The sequence below is a fragment of the Arachis ipaensis genome, chromosome B04, assembly GCF_000816755.2.
Source record: "Arachis ipaensis cultivar K30076 chromosome B04, Araip1.1, whole genome shotgun sequence".
NCBI lineage: Eukaryota > Viridiplantae > Streptophyta > Magnoliopsida > Fabales > Fabaceae > Arachis > Arachis ipaensis.
In genome coordinates, this window is record NC_029788.2 from 132,940,024 (window position 1) to 132,960,320 (window position 20,297).

The 20,297-nt window shown below is 33.6% G+C and overlaps 4 protein-coding genes across 6 annotated transcripts; all 4 read left to right on the top strand.

Moving 5' to 3' along the window:
• Positions 2,058-4,090, top strand: LOC107635721 (pentatricopeptide repeat-containing protein At3g06920-like). Its single transcript, XM_016339277.2, has one exon. It carries the CDS (start codon positions 2,180-2,182, stop codon positions 3,881-3,883), a length of 1,704 nt encoding a protein of 567 aa, XP_016194763.1. The 5' UTR covers positions 2,058-2,179; the 3' UTR covers positions 3,884-4,090.
• On the top strand, positions 5,304-8,052 carry LOC107635722 (U11/U12 small nuclear ribonucleoprotein 35 kDa protein). Its single transcript, XM_016339278.2, has 8 exons — positions 5,304-5,642; positions 5,756-5,853; positions 6,424-6,475; positions 6,666-6,736; positions 6,822-6,912; positions 7,002-7,077; positions 7,168-7,246; positions 7,355-8,052. Exons 1-8 carry the CDS (start codon positions 5,495-5,497, stop codon positions 7,787-7,789), a joined length of 1,050 nt encoding a protein of 349 aa, XP_016194764.1. The 5' UTR covers positions 5,304-5,494; the 3' UTR covers positions 7,790-8,052.
• On the top strand, positions 8,359-12,253 carry LOC107635723. 2 transcript variants are annotated; one of them, XR_002362112.1, is made up of 11 exons: positions 8,359-8,803; positions 9,330-9,425; positions 9,930-10,014; positions 10,331-10,452; positions 10,711-10,735; positions 10,827-10,910; positions 11,033-11,062; positions 11,173-11,278; positions 11,423-11,487; positions 11,686-11,780; positions 11,869-12,253. XR_002362112.1 is itself a non-coding variant. In XM_016339280.2 (10 exons), exons 1-9 carry the CDS (start codon positions 8,714-8,716, stop codon positions 11,484-11,486), a joined length of 702 nt encoding a protein of 233 aa, XP_016194766.1. In that variant the 5' UTR covers positions 8,360-8,713; the 3' UTR covers position 11,487; positions 11,686-11,913. The 2 variants fall into 2 exon arrangements, 1 of the variants encoding a protein (XP_016194766.1); XM_016339280.2 differs by having other exon boundaries at positions 8,360-8,803; positions 11,686-11,913.
• On the top strand, positions 14,871-16,418 carry LOC110271399 (receptor-like kinase TMK3). 2 transcript variants are annotated; one of them, XM_021122282.1, is made up of 2 exons: positions 14,871-15,867; positions 15,943-16,418. In XM_021122282.1, exons 1-2 carry the CDS (start codon positions 15,518-15,520, stop codon positions 15,968-15,970), a joined length of 378 nt encoding a protein of 125 aa, XP_020977941.1. In that variant the 5' UTR covers positions 14,871-15,517; the 3' UTR covers positions 15,971-16,418. The 2 variants fall into 2 exon arrangements, with proteins under 2 accessions (XP_020977941.1, XP_020977940.1); XM_021122281.1 differs by having other exon boundaries at positions 14,872-15,867; positions 16,173-16,418.

A 20,297-nucleotide genomic window follows, 5' to 3' on the forward strand; every position in this document is an offset into this window, starting at 1 on the left:
TGATTAATCTTTTATTTAATCATTTTATTAGCTTTTTCATCTTACAAAATCTAAATTTCTAAAATATTTAATTGAGCGGGCATATGATTTATACACAAGACATGACATTGCTAATCACATCTTATGTTAAAATCAAGTAATTAATTAATTAATTATTGTTGCTTCCTCTCTTACACTTCAATGTCAATGACTCAAAAGAAGGGACCATCATACATAAATGGCACCTTCTTTAATTTGCCCCACCTTTTGAAATTTAAATAATTTTCATTTTCATCTCTGGCCACTTGGCATGTGTGATTAAAAAAAAAAGTCCCTCAGAATATCAATCAATTATATATTATTGTACTATATATTCTCACTAATAATAATAACCCATTTGCTAATGAATTATAACTGAAATGACATAGTCTCCACATACTCAATTAAGAGGTTGCGAATTCGAGTCTCTTATATTTAGTTAAAAAAAAAAACGTGTTACTCCAAAGTGAAATCTAAAGTATATGCAAAACAACCACCAATTCCATGATAATAAACCTCATTAAATGGTAGATGTTAATCATTCCGAATGCAAATAAAGTGCAAAACAAAATGTTTATTATTTATTTATTAATATCTTTTGTGATTGTGAGACAAAATTGAGAACATTACATCTTTCATCTAATCAAGTTGTCACAATCTGAAAGCTTTGATTGTCTTGGCATAGCTCATAGGAGGAAGAGCACAATTGGATTCATATAAATTTGGGGTCCCTAAATTGGCAATAAGCTCCAATCTTATTGAATTAAAAATTTTTGGAAAATAGTTAATGTCCTTCAAGCATGCACCAAATGGGGCATATAACAACAATTGGTGTCTGCTAGAATGTTTCAGTTACGTAAGCCCTAATATAATTCCCTATGATATGAGAGGCAATCCAATCAAGTAATAAACAAACAAGCTTTATTTGCTATAATTCATATAAAGGTCTTTAATTTTTATGACATTTACATGCACATAATTAAGGAAAATAACAAGCTTTACATACTTGTTAGCCTGTTTGGACACCTGATGAAATTAGAATTCAATTCCATTAAAAAATAAATTTTTAAAGAAATGGAATTCAATTCGATAGTTTGGAATAACTAACTCATTTAATGAGATAGAATTGAATTTCATTATTTAAAATAACTTGTTGATGAATTACATTATTTTTCTAAGACATTTTTACCCCTCAATAAATATTAAGAAAGTGAAGGGATTATGAAATATTATAATTTGGACAGGAGTATTTTTGATATTACACAGTTTAAGTGAGATTTAGGTGAGAATTGATTTTGAAATCAGACCAAAGTAGGTCTGATTTGTAAATGGGAGTAAAATGAGAATTGGAATTCTCACCGGAATTCAACTTCATGTTTTTTTTCTATTCCAAAATAAGGAATAGAATTCAATTCATCTATGATTTCAAATCAAATGCATTCCAAACAGACTATAAAAATTCAAGTAAATGAAATAATACATACATTCCAATAAAAAATATTACTTATACACCAAATCAACTACTAAATTAATTATTATATTATGTATAAATATGTGTATAGTTTAACTCATTTTTAACATACATTTCATATTGATAATTGATTTGGTGTATATTAATACAATTGTATTCCAATATAATAAAACTGTTGGTTTAGAATTTGATTCTTGCCATATATATATAGTGCATAGCTATTTTAATGATCTTAAATTCCTGAAAGGAAATTAACCATTGTTCTTGATGCTAAGCAACCAAATAAAGAAATCAAACTTGTTACCATAGACGATTAAAAGTTAAAAACAAAAATAATCTTTGAAATTTAAACAAAAGTAATCATAATTTTTTTTTTTTTTGGGTCTGTAGAGTAATCATAAATTCATTACGTCTTTTTCTCTTTTTGTTTTTTGGATGTTTAAGAAAAGAATTTTTTTTAATATGGATATATGGGCCTATAGCCCAAGAAGCAAAAACTAATACTTTTTAGAAATGGGCCCAACAATAAAGCCCAATTATCGGTTTGGTCTATTGTTCGGCATTGAGGAATGAAGAACAAGCACAAGAAGCGAAAAGAATCAATGATACCTCAAATTCAATTCCTCAGAGACAGAGAGAATGAAGTACGAGGTAATGAAGCTGTGATGTCTTCGTAGAATACTAGAAATTATGTTGTGTGTTCTTAGGAACAGAAATGGAGGTGCTTGTTTTTCCATTACATGTCACCTTTTCAATAATCTCTCTGCAACTGTTTCAGTTCATTCTTCTCCTCCACAATCCATTCTATCTACTAATTCCATTGTTCCCACACGCAAAACACCACCAACCACATCTTCTTCTTCTTCTTCTCTTGCTGTTTCCATTTGTTCTTTGCTCTGCCACCGTGTCTCTTCCAACAGTGATAACATTGATAATGTTTTGGGTCCCTACAAGGGAGTTTTGAATTCCAAGATTGTCCTTAGGGTGTTGATGAGTTACAAGCAACTGGGTAGGGCCAAGACCTTGAATTTCTTCTCTTGGGCTGGGACCCACATGGGGTTTCAGCTTGATCACTTTGTTGTCGAGTACATGCTTGATTTTTTGTGTAGGAGAAAGCTCTTTGATGACATGAAGTGTTTGTTGATGACTGTCTCACTGCATAATCAAGGTAGTGTTTCTTGCAAGGCTTTGTCTATTTGCATCAGGTTTTTAGGTAGGAATGGAAGGATTAGGGAAGCATTGTCACTGTTTGATGAAATGGGAACTGTTTTTAGGTGTAAGCCTGATAATCTTGTCTACAATAACATGCTTTATGTGCTGTGCAAGAGGCAATCATCTGAGGAGATGGTTGACCTTGCGCTTTCGATTTTTCGCAGGATTGAATCTCCTGACACCTATTCCTGTAGTAACATGCTTGTTGGTTTGTGTAAAGTTGGTAGATTAGAGGCTGCTCTTGAAATTTTCGGCCGAATGGACGAGATTGGTGTGATTCCATCTCGATCTGCAGTGAACATACTCATTGGTGAATTGTGCTCAATGAGTGCTAAAGAAGGTTCTGTTGAGAAGCTTAGGGTGAAAAATACTCGTAGACCTTATACTATATTGGTTCCTAATGTTGGATGTAGTAGTAATACTAATAGTGGTTCAATTCAGCCTGCAATTGCTGTATTTAGGGCAGTTCATAGATCTGGCTTGTGGCCTAGTTCTTTTGTTGTAGTTAAGTTTATCTCCGAGCTTTGTCGCTTAGGTAAGACAGAAGAAGCTGTTGAAATTTTGATGATTGCTGAGGAAAAGAAGTTAACTTGCGTGGGAGAGGGATACTCGATTGTCATAAGGGCGTTGTGCGAACAACGCCGAGTGGAGGAAGCTAGTAAATTGTTTGGGAGAATGCTGCAACATGGTTTAAAGCCGAAATTGGTTGTTTACAATTCTATCATATCCATGCTGTGTAAGTTGGGTAATTTGAATGATGCTACAAGGGTCTATGAAATCATGAACAAGAAAAGATGCCTTCCTGATAATTCGACCTATGCAGCTTTAATCCATGCTAATGGTGAGAGGAAGAACTGGAAAGTTGCTTATGACTTGTTAACCGAAATGCTGGGATTTGGATGGATTCCACATTTTCACACTTACAATTTAGTAGACAGTCTTTTGAGAGAACATGATCAGTTGGATCTGTGTTGTAAATTGGAAAGAAAATTAGAGAACAAAAAGCTGCAGAAGCTGTGTAAGATTGGTCAACTTGATGCAGCTTATGAGAAAGCAAAATCAATGCTTGAACAGGGTATTTGTTTATCACCATCTGCCAGAGATACATTTAAGGATGTGTTTCAGAAGTGTGGAAAGTTAAATGTAGTGCGGCAATTACTGGAGACAATAGAGCCTGATTAGTTTTTGATTGAACAAAATGTACAGTCCTTTGTTGTTGGAACAATTTTTGAAACCTATATTTCTCTTCAAAATTTCACTTACCCTGTGATGTTCACTGAACTGCTAATAAATGCTTAGTTGTTGGAACTTGGATCAGTTTTGATGATTCAGATATGAAGTTGATGTTTCAAAAATGATTGGTAGACAATAAAAACCAATTCAAATTAACCCAAAGTTGTATTATCTTACTTTCCTTAATTACGTCTGAAATAAATGCATAATATTAAATGTAATAAGTATGTAATTTTAGATGTTATATACATAAAATTATATATATTAAGTTAAATAAAATAATTTTATATTATTATCTCTATAGCATTACTGTTTTCTTAATATTTTTGACAAACTTTTTAAGTAGTCTAACTTCTCCAAAGTCTAACTTCTCCAATGCTACATTCTCTGGCCATTACACCACCTATTAACTTCAAATGCCAAATTTTGTTGTATTTGGTTCTTTATCATGGCTAAATTAAAACTTTGAAAAATAATAAAATATTTTTATTACCTTTTTGGCTCATTTTTTTTTTGTTATAGAAACTTCATTTGTGTTGTGCATGATTATTGGGTTTTTGGTGGGGACAGCTTTTGCTCAGTTTTTAGTGTGAAGAGTTCGGACCATGCGAGTTCTTTGTATAGAAAAGGTGATGATCAAATGAGAGGGTCCGATTTGTATTTTTAATTTTTTTTTTTAGTTTTGAAAATAAAAATCGAAGGGTCCGATTTCAACATTAAAAAATTTTTTATTTTTTAAACCACAAATCGGATTGTGATTGTTTGTTTAAAAAAACAAAATAATACAAAGAAATCGGAGACATTGATTTGTATAACCCATAGCAACGTAAAACACTTCTCTTCTCACACCATCCTGTGATACAGGTCTTTCTCGAAAAAGAATTTGAGTAAAATTTTAGTGGGAGGAGTGATAAATTATTTATAAAAAAAGTTCAAATATATTTATGCAAAATATTAATTACTAAATTAGTTAATTAAATTAAAAAATATAAAATATACATAATAAATATATGTAATTTACGGCTAATTTTTTTTGTTATGGAAGTAAAAGTGGTGATATACTTTAACATGGTAATTTTTGGTGTTTTTCAAAACTGTGGAAGTACACAAATTCCTGGGACCGATTTGTGTACCTCTCAAAAATCCCTGGAATTGATTTGTGTACTTCTCACAAATCGGTCGGTCCGATTTCTGCTTCTCTAGTTAAATGATCCCACATTTAAGTATAACACCCCAACAATCCACATTTAAGAAAAATACTACTACCATTCCAATATTAAAAATAAAAAATTCGTATTTTACACGCATTTAGCAATTCTTTTAAGAAAAGGAAAATATATAAATTAAGGGCTTAAGGCAATAATAAAACAAATTAGAAGTTAGAAGTGGCAAACGAGAGAGAAATAGAGAAAGATCCAGCTACACCATTTTGGCGGTTGTTCACTCATTCACTTCTGATTCTCTGAACTCTTCCAGAGTTCTACTTCAGTTTTAGGGTAGATTAGGTTCCACTTCTTCTTCTTCTTCTTCTTCAATCTCTAATCTCCAATTTTGAAGAATATGGAGAAAATGAGAGCGAGAAACTTGAACTCAGTTTTCTACGCTGATTCCTATCATCCCATTCAAGCTGGCAGCATCGACGGCACCGACGTTCTTCCTCACGACAATGCCATTTATCGCGCTCACCTCTGTTCCTCTATCGGCCTCTGTTTGTATCTCCATTCTTTTCTTTTTCTCCTTTTTGTTTTTTTTCCCCCGCGATGAAATTAGAATAAAAATTTGATTTTGTTCATTTTTATGTTGAAAAATTGGATTTTGCAGATGACCCTTTCGGTGATCCTAAGATTATTGGAGACCCTTATTGCACTCTTTTCGTGGGTCGTCTCTCTCGTCTCACCTCTGAAGATACTCTCCGCAAGGTTCACCTTTCTCACCTCTTTTCTAAATTGTTATTTTTTTATTGGGTACAAAATGATGTTTTCATCTTCCATGTTAGATTTTGTTAGTAGTTAGCAAGGCCTACGAAATAGGCGTAGATGTTACTTTGATCTTGTGGAAACTGGAAACTACACATAAGAATATTTTAGAATTGTCTTAACTATGTTTTAAATTTTAACTTAGGTAATGTTGATTTGGTTTTTGCCTTGAGAATAGAGAAGTAGGAAGTAAGATATTGGATTAGAAGGACGTATTCAATTCTGATTTTTGATTGTGCTTCTGAGCAAAGAATCCATTGGTGAAAGTATGAAAGTAACTCATTTTTACTACTTGTTGTTTGAAGATATAAATTTCTTCATAGATTAGATTGATGCAATTCAGTTTTAAAGACTAAAGTTTGTTCGATTTAAGAACTCAGAATTGATGGACAAATGAAAGAGAGAGGGAAAAGACTATAATCCTAATGCACATTTAGATCATATTGCCACTTCTTTTGCTGCCTCATTTTGTAGAACTTTTGTCTGATGTATTATGTGGTTTTGGTCTTTCAGGTTATGAGTAAGTATGGTCGGGTGAAGAACTTACGCTTGGTCAGGGACATTGGTATAGTTCTTTAGTCTATCCTAATATTCAATCCCTCTACCATTGTGATTTCATCATGCATCTTTTAACAGCCAAGTTTTTATGGTTCATGACTGAATGCCATATATTGATAATTACTCTTTTAACCATATATCTGTCAAGCTGTGGGGTTCAAGTTTATAATTTGGATTTACTTTGATTTTGGTTGCAGTAACAGGAGCTTCTCGTGGTTATGCTTTTGTTGAATTCGAAACTGAAAGAGAGATGCGACGTGCATATATGGTGCTGTAACGTGTTAAAAAATTGCTCATGTTTTTTAATTGTTTGAAATGTTAATTGTGCTGATATATGTTTTTCTCATTTGCAGGATGCTCATCATTCCTATATCGATGATTGTGAAATCATAGTTGATTATAACAGGCAACAATTGATGCCAGGATGGATTCCTAGAAGATTAGGTCAGTTAAAGTGTCTCATTCCTTAAATTGTATTTGTAGTATCTGCTCACTGAGCCAGAGCCATCTCATATCTCTGTTTTCTCTCACAGGTGGTGGCCTTAGCAGCAAGAAGGAATCAGGACAACTTCGTTTTGGAGGAAGAGAGAAACCATTTCGTGCACCCTTGTATATATTCAGTCCTCTCAATTATATCTGCTATTTTCTTTGGAAATATCTTAGAAACTAGTTCTCAAACCATGATCTGCTTTTAACCAGGAAGCCGATCCCATACGAGGAATTGAAGAAGCTTGGCATCCCACCACCACCTGAGGGTAGATACATGTCACGCTTTCAGGTGTTGTTATTAACTTTACAGCATATATTCCCTTGAGATGGTTTCTTATATTCTCATTTTGTAAGAATATATCTGTACTTACTTTCATTTGCTAATGTGTATATACAGGTCCCATCCCCTCCTAGAAGAGAAAGGGACCTTTCGGACAGGGAAGAAGGCTCTCATAGAAGGAGTTCCAAGGACAAGAACAGGACTGAAGATGCTCTCAAAAGTTCGGCAGACACTGAGGAAGAGCATTATAGAAGGAGTTCGAGTCACCGAGAAGATGAGGAAAGGCATTCTAGAAGGAGTTCGAGTTATCGAGAAGATGAGGAAGGACATTATAGGAGGAGTTCGAGTCACCAAGAAGATCACTCACGCAGAAGGGGCTCTTCAGAGAGAAAAGAAGAGAAGGGTAGCCATTACCATCATAGGAGGTCGTCTGAGAAAGAACATCGGTACAGGAGTTCTGAATCCGAGAAGCATTCTCGTAAACGGAAAGAAAGAGCTGAACACTCTCATAGGAGGGAAAAATATAGCCGGCGTTCACCGAATGAAGACTAAGGCGTACGACGATCCGTCGATGTCAATCAAGCCCTTTCGGATTTGTATGTATATACTGTGTACATGGTAACATGGAAGATATAGGAACTCTCAGTGGTTAGCACTCTGTAGTTACTGATTTCTTATTAAGAAGGGTCATGTCCCAATCCTTACTGATAGAGCCAACTCATTTTTCACCAATGTATGTTAATTCAAGTCATACAACATTTTTAAGGTACCAGCCTCAAAAAGTGATTATGATAAAGTCAATAGTTTGAGTAGAATCAGTGCTGAAGCTGAAGGAAGTTTGGATCAAGTCACTTTATTAAGATAGTGTCACACAGACAAAGATATCGAAAGGTGACTAGGTCTTTACATAATTACACAGGATATTTGTTCGAGAAAAATTAAACGAAAAGTTCAAAGGATCAAAAGTACTGTTTGGTAAACAAAATACAAATTTATTTAAAAAGTAAGATAATACTAGTAATACCCTTCAAAATCAAAAGAAAATAAAAACCAAAACAACTGCAAAAGTAATAAATTACTGCTTAGTAAGTAATCTTGAAAAGATCAAACAAGTCATTGTAAATACCAAAATCATACAATGACAAACGAACGATAATAGTTGGAAGAGACCACCTCAGAATTGTCATTGAAAAAAAGGGTTTGTTTCATTAACGTGGTTGACTTTTCACGAGTTGGGGCAGGCAACGCAAACCTTCCCGTTGTAGCAGTCGTTTAGGCCAATGAATCCTTTAGTTTTCTTTTTAATTATCATTACTTTTTCAAAAACAATTCCGATTTGATTGCTACTTTTTTTCTTCCTTCCTTTCTGTACTTTGCCTCAACTTTCGCACCCACCAAACGCTGTTCCTTCTTCTTCAATCAGACACAACAAAGTTGGATCCTTTCCTTCATTTGAACTGAGAAAGAGCATCCACAATGCCCAACTGGGAACTCAAGAACTGTTGTGACAAAGATCAGAAGATCTTCATTGCTTGTGTTGCTGCCTTCACCGTTGTTATCTTCGTGGTTCGTACCTTCTCTCTCTCTCTTGAACCACTTATCTTTCTTCTTTGCAGAAAGGGATAACACACCCCACTTTAGCAATTTGCGCGATCACTTGCTTTTCAGCTCAAAGTCAGAGACTTTAGTTTAAATTATCAGTACTTTATGATTAAAAATCACTCCTTTTTTATTTGCCATGTCAAAATTTTCAAGCTTTTAGTTGAGAGAATCATGCATCCCAAGAGGAAGAGTATTGGGAATCGTTTATCATTTTCAAATTTCTTGTTTCTCAAATCTGTTTAGACTGGGTCAAATTTGGGTAGCTCTACTATGAGTTGATTTGACATTTGAAAATGGAACATTTATAAAAGAGGTCCTTAGTTTGGTTAGTCTCATATAGTATACACTTGAATGTTATATTATGTTTATTTTTTCTTTTCCATATATGTGGAACTAATAACCATAGTTATTGCCATATCTATTGCAATATTTTTGTTTGTAGCTGTATAATTGATCTTCTTATGCTAATACTTTGATGTGGTGGTTTTAGCTATGGAGGACCTTTCTACTTACACCTTTCAAGCTCATCACTGTGTTTTTGCACGAAGCAAGTCATGCAATTGCTTGCATTCTCACTTGTGGCAAGGTATAACTAACAATACCGAAGCTTACTGCATTTTGTTGTACAAGTTGCCAACTCTGGTCTCTGTCTCAACATAGGAAGGAACACACACACACACACACACACACAATGATGTTATGGCTTTTATTTTATAATGCAAGAAATCAAGGAATGTCTTGAATCAATGATGGTTCCAGTTAATTTGAGTGGAGATATTTAACTTTAGAAGTTCATGTAATGATGTATTTAATTTTGTTGCATTTTAAACAGAGAATACCCTTTTTTAAAGATATTAGTAGGGCATGATCTGGTTTAAGTAAATTTTAGTTCTCTAGGGACAGAAACACAGAAGGGCGTGCTTCTAATTTTCTTAAAGAAACATCATAATGAACCTTATGTGTATGAACTATGAAGGGGAAAAGGGTAATAAAATGAAAATAACTGTACTATGTGGCAAAAGTTAATGCTGCTAAGATTGTTTTACTTTCTCTTCTGCACACTAACCTATCATTAGTTTGATGCCAACAGGTTGAGGGAATCCAGGTTCATGCAAATGAGGGTGGAGTAACACAGACTAGAGGTGGCGCATACTGGATCATCTTGCCTGCTGGATGTAATGCACTTTTCTCCCTCCTTTTTCAGTTAATACATTAATCTTTAACTTTGTTCCACATGAATACATGATATATGCAACAGGGTAAATCTTTTGAAATTAACTAGACCATAGTCTTGTGTATTGTGTCTGATGAAAGTGGCAGCACCACATGCCCTATGACTTTGATCCAAAATTGCATACGTGAAAAGTGAGAGCAAATAATGTGATTATGTGATGTACAAATATGTAGATAATCTCTAAGCTGAATATTTATTAGTGTAATTAGGCAATTTTGGGATGCATTAATTATTTTTCTGATTGGTTTTGTATTTAGATCTTGGTTCATCATTTTGGGGGATGGCTCTGATACTTGCTTCCACAAATCTTCTCACTGCGAGAATTGCTGCTGGTTGCTTTATTGCTGCTCTTGTTATTGTGCTCTTTGTTGCTAAAAATGTAAGATGTGTTATAAATGCCATGTCATGGGGGTTCGGCTATATTTTTATGTTGGTTGCCGAAGACCTAACACAACCCTCCTCCTTTATCCGGGCTTGGGACCGGCTATGTACCGCAAGTGTAACATAGGCGGAGTTAAGATGTGTTATAAATGCAAAAAAGCAAAAATGCAAATGTTTTTACATAATTGATTTGAATAATTTAGGTCCTGACTTTTATCCTTTTTTCTTTGCCTGCCTACACCCTTTGTCAAAAAAGTGGACACTACGAGGACTCTGCATTGGTGAGTGCCTTCATGATATTCTCCAAATAAAAGAATTCGAAAAATCTTGACACAATTTCTGACATTGTTCTTCTTGATCAATGAACATCAGGATTCATTATCTTTATTGCTGTAATTTGGGTACTGCAAGAGAAAACTACTGTTCATATCCTTCGTTATGTCATTCTCTTTATCGGTATGCTCTTGTCCTCTTTACTGGATCATTTCCTGTAAAAAAAGAAAAGAATTTGTTTCTGGTAGTTAGTTGTGCCATTTCCTGTGAAATATATCATCAATTAATTATGATTTTGTTTTCAGGTGTGATGAACAGTTTGTTTTCAGTTTACGGTACACTTTCTAGCACCTTCTATATGGTCTATTCTTGTATTTTTGCTTCATATGATAACAAATATCTTGAAATGGCTGCTATAATGTGACTGTGCGCAATTCTTGTCTAGATATTTATGACGATTTAATATCTCGAAGAGTTCATTCGAGTGATGCTGAGAAGTTTGCAGAAGTTTGCCCATGCCCCTGTAATGGATTTGGATGGGGAGTTATTTGGTGAGTCTTGTTATATAAATAATAAATAAAATCCGGACTTAGTATCTGATTTTATGGGATTCAAGTATCATGAGTTTGAATTCATAAAACTTTTCATTTTGATTATTCATCAATATTCCTTTATGTAATGCATTCCACTTTCAGGGGGATGATATCATTTGCATTTCTATGTGCATCTTTGTACCTTGGACTTGTCATATTATCATGAGGTAAATATTTATTTATTCATATGCTATTGCATAAGGAGCATTTATGGAATTAATGTTATAACTATTATGTTTTGCGTATATTTCAAGTAATCAATTTAATAATTTAGTAATTTGAATATGTTGCATTTGTACATGAAAAAAAAAATTAAAGCATAAAAAACTGTTAATCCTACTGATGGGGAAATTTTGTTTTTGCAGGTTGAGAAATATGTAACCAAGCTTGGTATACTGAATTTATCTGTGGATATTTCCCCATGCATGTGGATTCATTCTTTGCAGCCTGAATATTTCAGGTTGCTTCTTTAACCATAGCTTTGTATATCTTTTTCATTAATCTATTATTAATTGACTCTCATTTGTACTTACTTGTTGGAAATACAGTTGAAGTATTTCAAGCTGTCTGTTGTCTTCATTGGTACTTTAGAAGCTCTTGGTATTATTATTCTACTTTTTTTTTATCGTATAATTTGGCTCTTCAACTAAACATAACTGAAAGAGATAGAGGATTTTCCAACACTACTTTATAATTGAAAGGATATAATCATTCCCATAAAAGGTGTAGAAAATTGGAAATATTTAGTAAGTAAAACAAATATATAATATAACCACTAATGAACCATTTTTCTAAAAAAGCTTAGCCTTCGATTGCATGCCTTTTGCCGTAATTTGCGAAGCAAGATAAAGTTTCTAACCTTTCTCCAGATCTGATGTGCAAACTCGCAACGAACCATTCTTGTTGCAAAAGGCATTGTAGCAACCAATTGCAATTCGAAATTCAGGATAGTCTTCTTCTTGGTGACATAAATTTCTTTGAATTCTTTTTCTTATGATATGATTCAGCAAATCATGACCTTCAATTGTTGACGCAACTTGATTAATTTGAGTGTGTCTTATGCTTTATGTAGCTTGTGAATAATGTAAGGAAGCCATGGTAGCATAGCACAAGCTCTGATACCATATTAGTTCTTGAATTTAGGGTTTTGATTTATTTGTGGTGAGAAATAATGTGTGAATGAATGATTTGCATCATTACTTAATAGGGTTCCTCAACCCTCACTCAAAGCACAACACTAATCCAAAAAAGATCATCACTTTAACAAAGTGAATGTCTTTGAAATTGATCTTATTATAACAAGAAGTTAATCTTCAAGTCTCCTTCAAAGGCCTCCAGCATTCAAGTAGTTATAAAAGAATACTACCGAATACTGGAAGCCTTTGAGGGAACATGAAGAGTTCTTTCACATTGTCAATCTCTCTATAATGTGAGAAGATTGCTTAGCTTGTGAATTATAATTAGCTATAGGTTCTTATTTATAGGCATGGTATGGTAGGCCTTGCTCTTTAAAAGGGAAAAAAAAGTGAGATAATAATCGAATCTTGGCCTTATGCTATTGATTTTCTTCATTATTCGTTTTTCCATGAATTTGCTTTTAATTATGGTGAAAACTCGGGTACAGTTAACTTCGTATAAAGTTGATAGCCAAGAACTCTTAGATGACAATTTAGTCAAACATGTCAAATCATTTAACGACTCTCAACTATCAATTTCACATGAAGTTAACTGCATATGAGTTTATTGTCCATATCACGAGGAATTTGGTTGCTGAAAAACTAAAGGACAAGTTAAGGTTACCTCTATACTCCACAATATAACACTTGTATGTAGGGGTGTCCATCGATCGGATCGTATCCGCAGATCTGCGGTAAATATCCGCATCCGATCCGAAAATTGCGGATACGATCCGATCCGCAGATCCGCAGACCCGCACTATAATATATATATGTTTGGTATTATATTTACTTGTTTGTATATTTTAGTTAGTAATTATTATTCATATATTGTATTATTTTATTTTTGTTATTTAGAGAGAGTTTGATTAAAAATATTTTAGGAATAAATAAGTTTAAAAGTATGAAAGAAATATTTTTATCGAATTCTTTTACATAGAAATATGATTAAAAAGAGAAGGTTTAATTATACAGATATATCCGATATTCGATCCGATCCAATCCGCAAATGTGCGGATCGGATCGGATCGGATTCGACACTAAAAAGTGCGGATATCATATCCGATCCGATCCGATGGAAATTGTGCGGATCGGATCGAATTTTCGGCTATATCCGATCCGATCCGGGACACCCCTACTTGTATGAAGTGATACTGCTAATTATTCTTTTACTATCTAAAACACATGATGAATGTTTTTGATAGAAAGATTCCATAGAAATGAATACATGGGATAGAAGAAAATGACACGTTCATAGAATCTGATTTATTGGTAGAGGTGCTAACCATGGATAACTTATTCCGTGTATACAGAGAATGTTGCAGTTTCAAAGCGATGTTTGAATTATATATATGATACTGTTTATTGGATACCAATTACACTGTATATTAGAATGTCAATGCAACTTTGTGGCATTCTCTTTAATTTGTTGAAGAAATATAATCCATGGTAAAATGGAAGAGACATTCTTGCACATGATGAATAGCCTACTCATATATACATATACTTCATGCAGCGTATGATATATTTATCATGAAACACCGGAACATTCAAGTTCATGAAGAATAAATTCTACGTGACCTTATTATGCTACAACATATATTCAAAAATTAGGTTATTAAATCAATTATTCGTGTATATATATATATATTATAAAAGGAGATATTGTCCAACAGTTTAAACGGCCTCAAGAGAATAATATAGGCATACACAAGCTCAAATAACAAAGCATGATATTCTCAGCCATTTTGACAACTCATGATATATGAACCAACTTGGGATGGTCGAGTGGTCAGCTCACTCGTCCGCTTAAGCAAGTGTTGGGAGTTCGAACCTCGCTTTGTGCATGCAGCAACTCATTGGCCAGTGGTAGACCATTAAATGGAGCCCAGATCCGCGACAGATTAGTCCTTAACCTATCGGACAGACACCGACACGGGACACGCTGACACGCGAATTTTAAAATTTTATAAGACACGGGGACACGCATACATATAAAATATGAAGTATTTTTTTAAATAAATCATAATGGTATTTTGATATTTTATTGATACTAAAATATTCATTAATTTTTTAATTATTTTTAATCTCTTATTTTAATTATATCAAATATTTAAAATATTTTTTATTTTAATAAATAATAATATATACTATATCTAAATTTATTTCAAAAATATATGTTAAGAATAAGATTGGAAACGCTGACACGTGATGGTATTTAGGTGTGTCCAAGCGTGTCCGGCGAAGAATTTTTTTATTTTTTATTAAGACACGGTTTGGACACAGCAGACACGCGTGTCGGACGAGTGTCGTGTCCAAAATGTGCCCGACATGCGGACACCGCAACTCAGCGAAGTGTCCGTGCTTCATAGTGATATATGAATTTCTATGTTCATAAAGCTATATATTAAAAAATCTTCCCCCGAACAAAGTAACCAACTTATATAATTAGATTCCTTGATGCCATTAATGAATGGCTTCTAAGGTTGTTCATCACTTGCACCAGCATATGGTTGGTCCAAAAACACTTCCCACCGGCAACGGCAACGTCACCGCTATCTGACTCGGTGGACAGTCACTCACCGGAATACTGCCCTCCAATCTCAAACTCCTCTACTTCCTCAGCCTCCGCAACAACTTCAACCTTGCACCATGGACCTTCCCCACCATTCTCACTAACATGTACTCCACCTTACCAGATATATTCACTTCCTTCCCCAGATTGCGAGAAATCCCCAACTCTTTAGCACAAACTGGAATGGAGATTTTAGCCCTTGGCAACCAGAAATCAGGCTTCTCAGGCTCCATAACAATTTCACAGGTCACCTTCCTCATCCTCACCTAACTAATTTCCAGTATTTGACTGAATTGAGGCTTGAGAACGATTTCTTAACTGGTACGGTTCCATCTTCTTTCGCGGCTCTACCCAGATTGAACCAACTTTCTTTGGAGAACAACTTGCTGTTTGGAAAGAATGTGAACTTCACTTTCCAACCAACCAACAGGTTGTGTCCACGATCTGATGGTGGAGATGGTGTTGCTAGACATTACACAAGCATTTGGGAGTCCAATTCAGTTGGCCAGTTCATGGAGATGGAACAACACTGATTGCCAACAAGGGAACGTTGTTGTTGCTGTGAATTTGTCAAGGCAAAGTTTAACGGGGTTGATCCCTCTTTCATTTTCTAATTTAAGAGATTTGAAGAACTTGAATTTAAGTGGAAATAATTTGAGGGATTCAATACCTAAGAGCTTGAAAACATTGCTTCGTCTTGAGTCTTTGGATTTGTCTTATAACAACCTATCTGGAGAGGTTTCTATATTTCCACCAAAACTGAAGCTGAATATCACCATTTCCTTGGAGGATAGCAGGTATTTTCATAAGAATTTCATTGCACTAGCCCTAATTTCACCATGTTTATGTATAATTTTTCTACATATGTGCAGGTGCATTAGCAATGGCGACATGTATTAGATTTGTAATAATTATTGTGATTATTTATAATCGAAAAAGGTTTCTTAATTTAATAAGAAAAGTTTACTCCAAGAAAGTAAGAACCTTTTTCAATCACAATGGCCAGGAGGATTTCATGAAAAAATTTAGTTTTTTTGGCACTAAAGCACTTCAGCTATTCAAAAATTAAAAAAATTGACTAAGTCATTCCAACATAAATTAGGGCAAGGAGGATTTGGAACCGTGTACAAAGGAACCTTATATGATGGTCGTCTTGTTGAATCAAAGGGTACTGAAGAAGAATTCATGAATCAAGTTGTTATTAGCATCAGTAGAACATCACATGTAACAATATACTTTTACTTTTGGAATTTTGTTACCAAAAAAAATAAAAGGCACTTGTGTTTGAATTTATGTCAGCTGGTTCACTAGATAAGTTTATTAATAGAAATGGATTTCCAAATACCAATTATTGTTTGAATATCTATTGCTCAAGGATTAGAATTCTTGCATTGAGGATGTAGTATAAAAATTTTTCATCTCGATATCAAATCTCAAAATATTCCTTTGGACGAAGAGTTCTATTAAAAAATGTCTGATTTTAGGCTAGCTAGATTACGTCAAAAAAGAGAGTATAATATCTTTATTGGGTGTCAGACGAACTATTGGATACATTGCTCTAAAAATTTTAAGTAAAAAATACGGTGGAATTTCTCACAAATAAGATATTTATAATTATAGTATGTTGATTCTCGAAATAATTGGAGAAAAAAATTATGAGAGTAGAAAATCACGTACTAGCAAAATCTTTCTTGAAATGATTTATGAAAATTTTGTGCAAGATAACATTCATTCAAGTTATTCTTCAATCATGGAAGAAGAAGGTGAGATATTAAAGAAGATAATCATGGTGAGTCTGGTGCGTTCAAACAATCCCAACAAATAGGCCATGTATTATAAGTAAAGTAATAGAAATGTTAGAAGGACCACTATTGCAGTGCCGTTTCCTCCAAAGCCTACCTCCTATTCTCCTAACATTCTTGTACCCTTACAATTTTCAGAAACATCTTCCAGTAACGGTATATATATATATATGTAACACATTCAAGAAAGTTAATTCCGATGCATCTTATCCCTTATGTTTGTGTGACTTTCAAGTACATCAAAAAGAAAATGAGCATTTGGCTCTACTAATAGTTGATAACAATTTCTTAAAGGGTGCGGTTCATCAGAGTTTGAGAACTATATAAGTCTCCTCTCTTCAGTGTTCAACCAATCAATAGGTTTTGCTTCACATACATTTCACACGATTTTGGGATCCAATTTAGTTGATCAATTAATGGAAATGGAGCAACCCTAATTGTCAAGGAGTAGAAGAATTTATAAAAGAAATTGTTAATATTAGTAGATCATCACATGCTAATATAGAGTTGTATGTTAATATTAATTGGTAGAACATCACATGTCAATATAGTTGCATGTATGTTTGGAATTTTATTACAAAGAGAATATAAAGACACCTAATAATTTTGTGACTACAGCATTAATTTGTTGTTTAAGCGAATCATTTCCTTAATTAATTCAATTAAATGGAAGAAAAATGGTACAATAACGCAAAAAATGATAGTAGGATAACGGTATATGTAGATATATTGATTGGAAGTATAAATATATAATCATATGCTTCAAACTACTCAAACTGAAAATTGGAGAAATTAAACTGATGGTGTCTATAATAATTTACAAAAATGTTATTAAGCTAGAAATATTTTCAAACAGATAAATGTTTACAAAATAAAACATATATATAAACCTTTGTGAAGCTCGCTGTATGCTTGGTATAGTCATCAACAGTATAGGTAACATCCAAAAACAAAGAATAAAGTCTTGTGCATCCCTCTTGGCCCAAACCGCTACTCCATGTTTCTTCATATCGATATGATTTGAAACAAGGTGTAGCGGAAGCCTTTGAGGGATGCAGAAGCCAATTTCGTCTATGTCCCTAACCATTTCTCCCGGATTCCAGAGCAGTGCTGCAAACTCTGCAGAAGAAGGAAAAAATCCAAAATCATCCGGAGGCTCTGGTCAAAAGCATTGGTCAGATCGTGAAAAGAGATTGCCAGTTGAATATAAAACATGTCTATAGAGAAGCCAATAGAAGTGCAGATTGGCTTGCTAAGAACAACCTAGAAGCTTTTCCAAAATTTCACTTCATTGACTTTCCCCCACCTGAGTTAAGGTACATTATTGATGATGATAGTAGAGGGGTTTTATTACCCCGTATAGTCTCTAGTTTAAAGTTTTAGTTTTTGTTTTCTTGGGCTCTAAACCCCCTTGTAAACAAATAAAAAAAATCATTTCTCTCGAATTCGATACTCACTGAAAAATGAAAATAAAGCTTACTTGCAGATAAAATATTTACAAAATAAATTAAAACACATACATAAACCTTATGAAGCTTCGCTGCATGCTTGGCATAGTCACCAACAATATAGGTAAAGTATTGAATAACATCCAAGAACAAAGAATAAAGTCTTGTGTACCCCTCTTGGCCCAGTCCGCTACTCCATATTTCTTCATATCGATTATTTGATTTGAAACAAGGTGTAGCGGAAGCCTTCGAGGGGTGCAGAAGCCAATTTCTTGTTGAATCTTCGAAGCCTCTAGTGCAACCATTTATATATAGTAATTTTCTTAATTATCATGCTATGCCCTAGTGAAACCTATGGTTCTTCAATGACCTTATATAGAGGAAGGGGGATAATACAGACAAAAGAATAGTGGGTATGTTCCCTGCACTCTAAAACGGATCCAATTCCACATCAAGCACCACAAAAGTTTTTCATATGTCAAAGATACGGTTCTCCATTAATCCAAGAGAGTTAAGGGGGAAACATGAAGAAACAAGAATGAATATTATTAACTATACAAAAATGTTTGATAGCAAAACAAAAAATGAGCTAAAACCCACTAAAATTTGTCTTATTTAACGTTTATTAATTATTGCTATAATTAATAAATACTAAATAAAGTAGATTTAATTTTTTTTTTGTTTTTCTAGTATTATCATTGAGCACAATATTGTATGTATAAACCTACCCGATTATATTGATAGTGTGTGAGTCACGAGCCATTTGTGAACAACAAAAATGGTAAGTTGAGAAGAATAATCAGCATCCTTGACCTTTGCCTTAGCTTAATTTTTTAATGGAAAAGAGTTTAAAGTTCTGGAGAACGTAGTATTTGTAAGGTCCCACATCGGTTGGGGAGGGGAACAAAGCATGCTTTATAAGAATGTGGATATCTCTTCCTAGCATGACGCATTTTGACGAGTGAGTGTGGGGGATTTCGGCTATCATCCCTATCGTCAAAAGCAAAACCGTGAGGCCTGGTGTGCCAAAGCGGACAATATCGTGCTAGCGGGTGGCCCCCCACACTCACTCGTCAAAACGCGTCATGCTAGGCATCAGTCCTACACATAAATTTTGTACGTAAAAATCATGACAATTTATCTCGTTTCTTAAACTATGTGAATAATAAACATATTATATATAGAATGATTAGTGATAGTAAATATATAATTAGCAAACCTCCTAAATACAGTTGTTTTCCTACAAAATTAATATTTAAAATTGTTAGATAACAGTTTAATTAAATATGTTAAATTATTTGATAATTTTTAATTATTAATTTCACATAAAAATAATAATGTTTGAGTGTCTACCAAAATAAAAACTAAAAACACATATATCAACTTTCAAATATGGAGAGACTATATACCAAGAGTGCCTTCAACTGTATAAGGATGCATGGTAGGTGGAGCATTTAAAAATTTAATTTGTTGGTCCCAGCAAGCAAATGGCAATAAAATTTGATAGAGTATTTTTTTTGTAAGATTAATACGATGTTTCAAGAAAAAATTGATCTTCACATACACAATATTCCTAGATGATGCAATGAACTTCTTGTTACTCTTTAGTTTTAAGACTTTGATCTATTATTTGTGATATTTTGATGGTTAAAATAGTAGTATTGGAAATTTGGCTATGGTAAAAATGTTTAGGTAGTGAGGTTAACTAGGATGCAATTTAGATAAATTTTCAATTTTTGTTTTCTTGAATATTGTTTTATTCATATAAATTTATTTTAGACGTTTACATACTTTTTTTTTTAATTTATGTCTAGATGTAATATTAAAAGATCTTATACTAGAAGATAATTTTTTATTTATTTTAGCATAGAAAGATGTATTCTTATTTTTACAAGTGAATGAGAGGAAATTTAAACGGCAATTTTGAGCACATGATTAAAAAAATAAGCTGAAATATTATTTTAAAGTATGTTATTT

What these genes read in the sequence shown, in the direction of transcription:
- LOC107635722 (XM_016339278.2), top strand. Translation starts at nt 5,495, where the DNA reads ATGGAGAAAATGAGAGCGAGAAACTTGAACTCAGTTTTCTACGCTGAT. An exon ending in ACGCTTGGTCAGGGACATTG is followed by an intron (nt 6,476 to 6,665) that starts GTATAGTTCTTT and finishes TTTTGGTTGCAG; the next exon opens with TAACAGGAGCTTCTCGTGGT. An exon ending in GATACATGTCACGCTTTCAG is followed by an intron (nt 7,247 to 7,354) that starts GTGTTGTTATTA and finishes GTGTATATACAG; the next exon opens with GTCCCATCCCCTCCTAGAAG.
- LOC107635721 (XM_016339277.2), top strand. Translation starts at nt 2,180, where the DNA reads ATGTTGTGTGTTCTTAGGAACAGAAATGGAGGTGCTTGTTTTTCCATT.
- LOC110271399 (XM_021122281.1), top strand. Translation starts at nt 15,518, where the DNA reads ATGGTGGAGATGGTGTTGCTAGACATTACACAAGCATTTGGGAGTCCA. An exon ending in ATTTCCTTGGAGGATAGCAG is followed by an intron (nt 15,868 to 16,172) that starts GTATTTTCATAA and finishes AACATAAATTAG; the next exon opens with GGCAAGGAGGATTTGGAACC.
- LOC107635723 (XM_016339280.2), top strand. Translation starts at nt 8,714, where the DNA reads ATGCCCAACTGGGAACTCAAGAACTGTTGTGACAAAGATCAGAAGATC. An exon ending in GCATTCTCACTTGTGGCAAG is followed by an intron (nt 9,426 to 9,929) that starts GTATAACTAACA and finishes TGATGCCAACAG; the next exon opens with GTTGAGGGAATCCAGGTTCA. An exon ending in CAGTTTGTTTTCAGTTTACG is followed by an intron (nt 11,063 to 11,172) that starts GTACACTTTCTA and finishes ATTCTTGTCTAG; the next exon opens with ATATTTATGACGATTTAATA.